We start from the raw sequence: 1,494 nt of genomic DNA, 5'->3' as shown, positions 1-1,494 counted from the left end.
TAAGATCTTTATAGAGAGTCAAACTTGTATAACGTTCTCCTTTTTCCATACCCAACAACCTTACTAAAGTTTAAAAGAAGCTGAAATGTAGCTTTTGTAATACCTTAACCGAAGCTGAAATGTTAGTTGGGTGGTCAAAAGGATTAGCAAGTAGCACCACCAGATTTTTGTTCTGAACGAAAATAGAAAAAAAAAAACGTGAATTAATGATCCGTGATAATCAAAAAGCGTTTGTTCAAAGGAATAATCCTTGATCAACGATGATCGAGTATGAACAAACATTCCAACAGAAAAGAAAATCCTTCATTGGAATTATGTAAAAACCGTCGAATGTAAACAAACCCTAACTTTGCTTGTGACAAAAGTACCAAATCCTTCTATGAAATATCTTTGGCTACTACAAAAGTCATCTGCCTCTTTGACTTGACATTTGACAGATGTCACTTGGTTTGCATAACTTTTTATTTGATTTCCAAAATACATCATGTTCGCGGTAAATTAACAAATTATTAATTAAAAACAAATATTAACAGTGTTTTGCTTATTACATTTATTTATTAAGGTCCTAAGGAATATACTTTCATCTCGAGTGGCGACTGGCAGTGGTCAAATTTCTCGTTTTTCATCTTTAGCCACAGAAGCACCAAAAGCCACTAAAGCTTCTGAGACTATCCCTCAAGAACCCAGTTCGAGCGTAGCATTAGAAAAAGATAAATTATATACCCGCTTGGAACTTGAACTTCGAGGAATTGATCCTGCAGTTTTGAAAAGTTATTCATGGTTTGCAACACAAGCGGCAAATAATTTGGGAATTGAAGTCGGAAACTGGTATGTATTTCAATTAAAAGCCACTCTCAGTTCTATTTTAAAATGATCTTGTGTGTATTTTCTCAGCTGGGCACCACGTAAAGCACATCACGACAGGATAACACTTTTGAAGTCTGTTCACATTTACAAAAAACATCGAGTACAATATGAAATCCGAACGCATTTTCGATTTCTTAATTTCCATAAGCTGACTGGTTCGACTTTGGATACATTTTTGGAATACATTGAGAGAAATCTGCCAGAAGGAGTAGCTCTTCAAACTACTAAAGTAGAAATCCAGGAAATGCCAGAACATCTTAGAGAAACTCCACCATCAGAGTAGAATTATTATTGAATTCATTTTAATGCAAAGTTATTTTTTATTTTTACTGTTGCTGAACTGTCAGTTGATTGTATTAAAAATGTTCGTTGTTTAATAAACAACGGCTAAAATTAAGAATTTTCTTTTTATTTTCTACTGTTTTGTTAATATTTTAAAGTAATTGTATAGATTATTGGTCTGACCTACAGCGGTTCATGCAGAAAGTCACTAGGAACGTATTACATATTTTAATTGTGTCTTAAAATGTAAAACTCTTACTTATGATTTTGATGTTTAGGATTTGTCACTACCAAGCGTTTTTGGTTTTGAAGAAGTATGTGCTACGTAGACCCTGGGCGTGGAAT

The 1,494-nt window shown here is 33.5% G+C and overlaps 1 protein-coding gene across 1 annotated transcript; it reads left to right on the top strand.

The window, feature by feature from the left end:
- The first annotated feature begins 375 nt into the window (after window positions 1–375).
- LOC129914248 (28S ribosomal protein S10, mitochondrial) lies at window positions 376–1,267 on the top strand. The gene is made up of 3 exons (XM_055993411.1): window positions 376–493; window positions 563–828; window positions 895–1,267. The coding sequence occupies exons 1-3, from the start codon at window positions 485–487 to the stop codon at window positions 1,148–1,150; spliced, it is 531 nt and encodes a 176-aa protein (XP_055849386.1). The 5' UTR covers window positions 376–484; the 3' UTR covers window positions 1,151–1,267.
- Window positions 1,268–1,494: the final 227 nt, after the last annotated feature.

This window comes from Episyrphus balteatus, chromosome 3 (assembly GCF_945859705.1).
Source record: "Episyrphus balteatus chromosome 3, idEpiBalt1.1, whole genome shotgun sequence".
Classification (NCBI taxonomy): domain Eukaryota; kingdom Metazoa; phylum Arthropoda; class Insecta; order Diptera; family Syrphidae; genus Episyrphus; species Episyrphus balteatus.
This window is presented reverse-complemented; position numbering and strand designations above follow the sequence as displayed.

What these genes read in the sequence shown, in the direction of transcription:
- LOC129914248 (XM_055993411.1), top strand. An exon ending in GGAATTGAAGTCGGAAACTG is followed by an intron (nt 829 to 894) that starts GTATGTATTTCA and finishes GTATTTTCTCAG; the next exon opens with CTGGGCACCACGTAAAGCAC.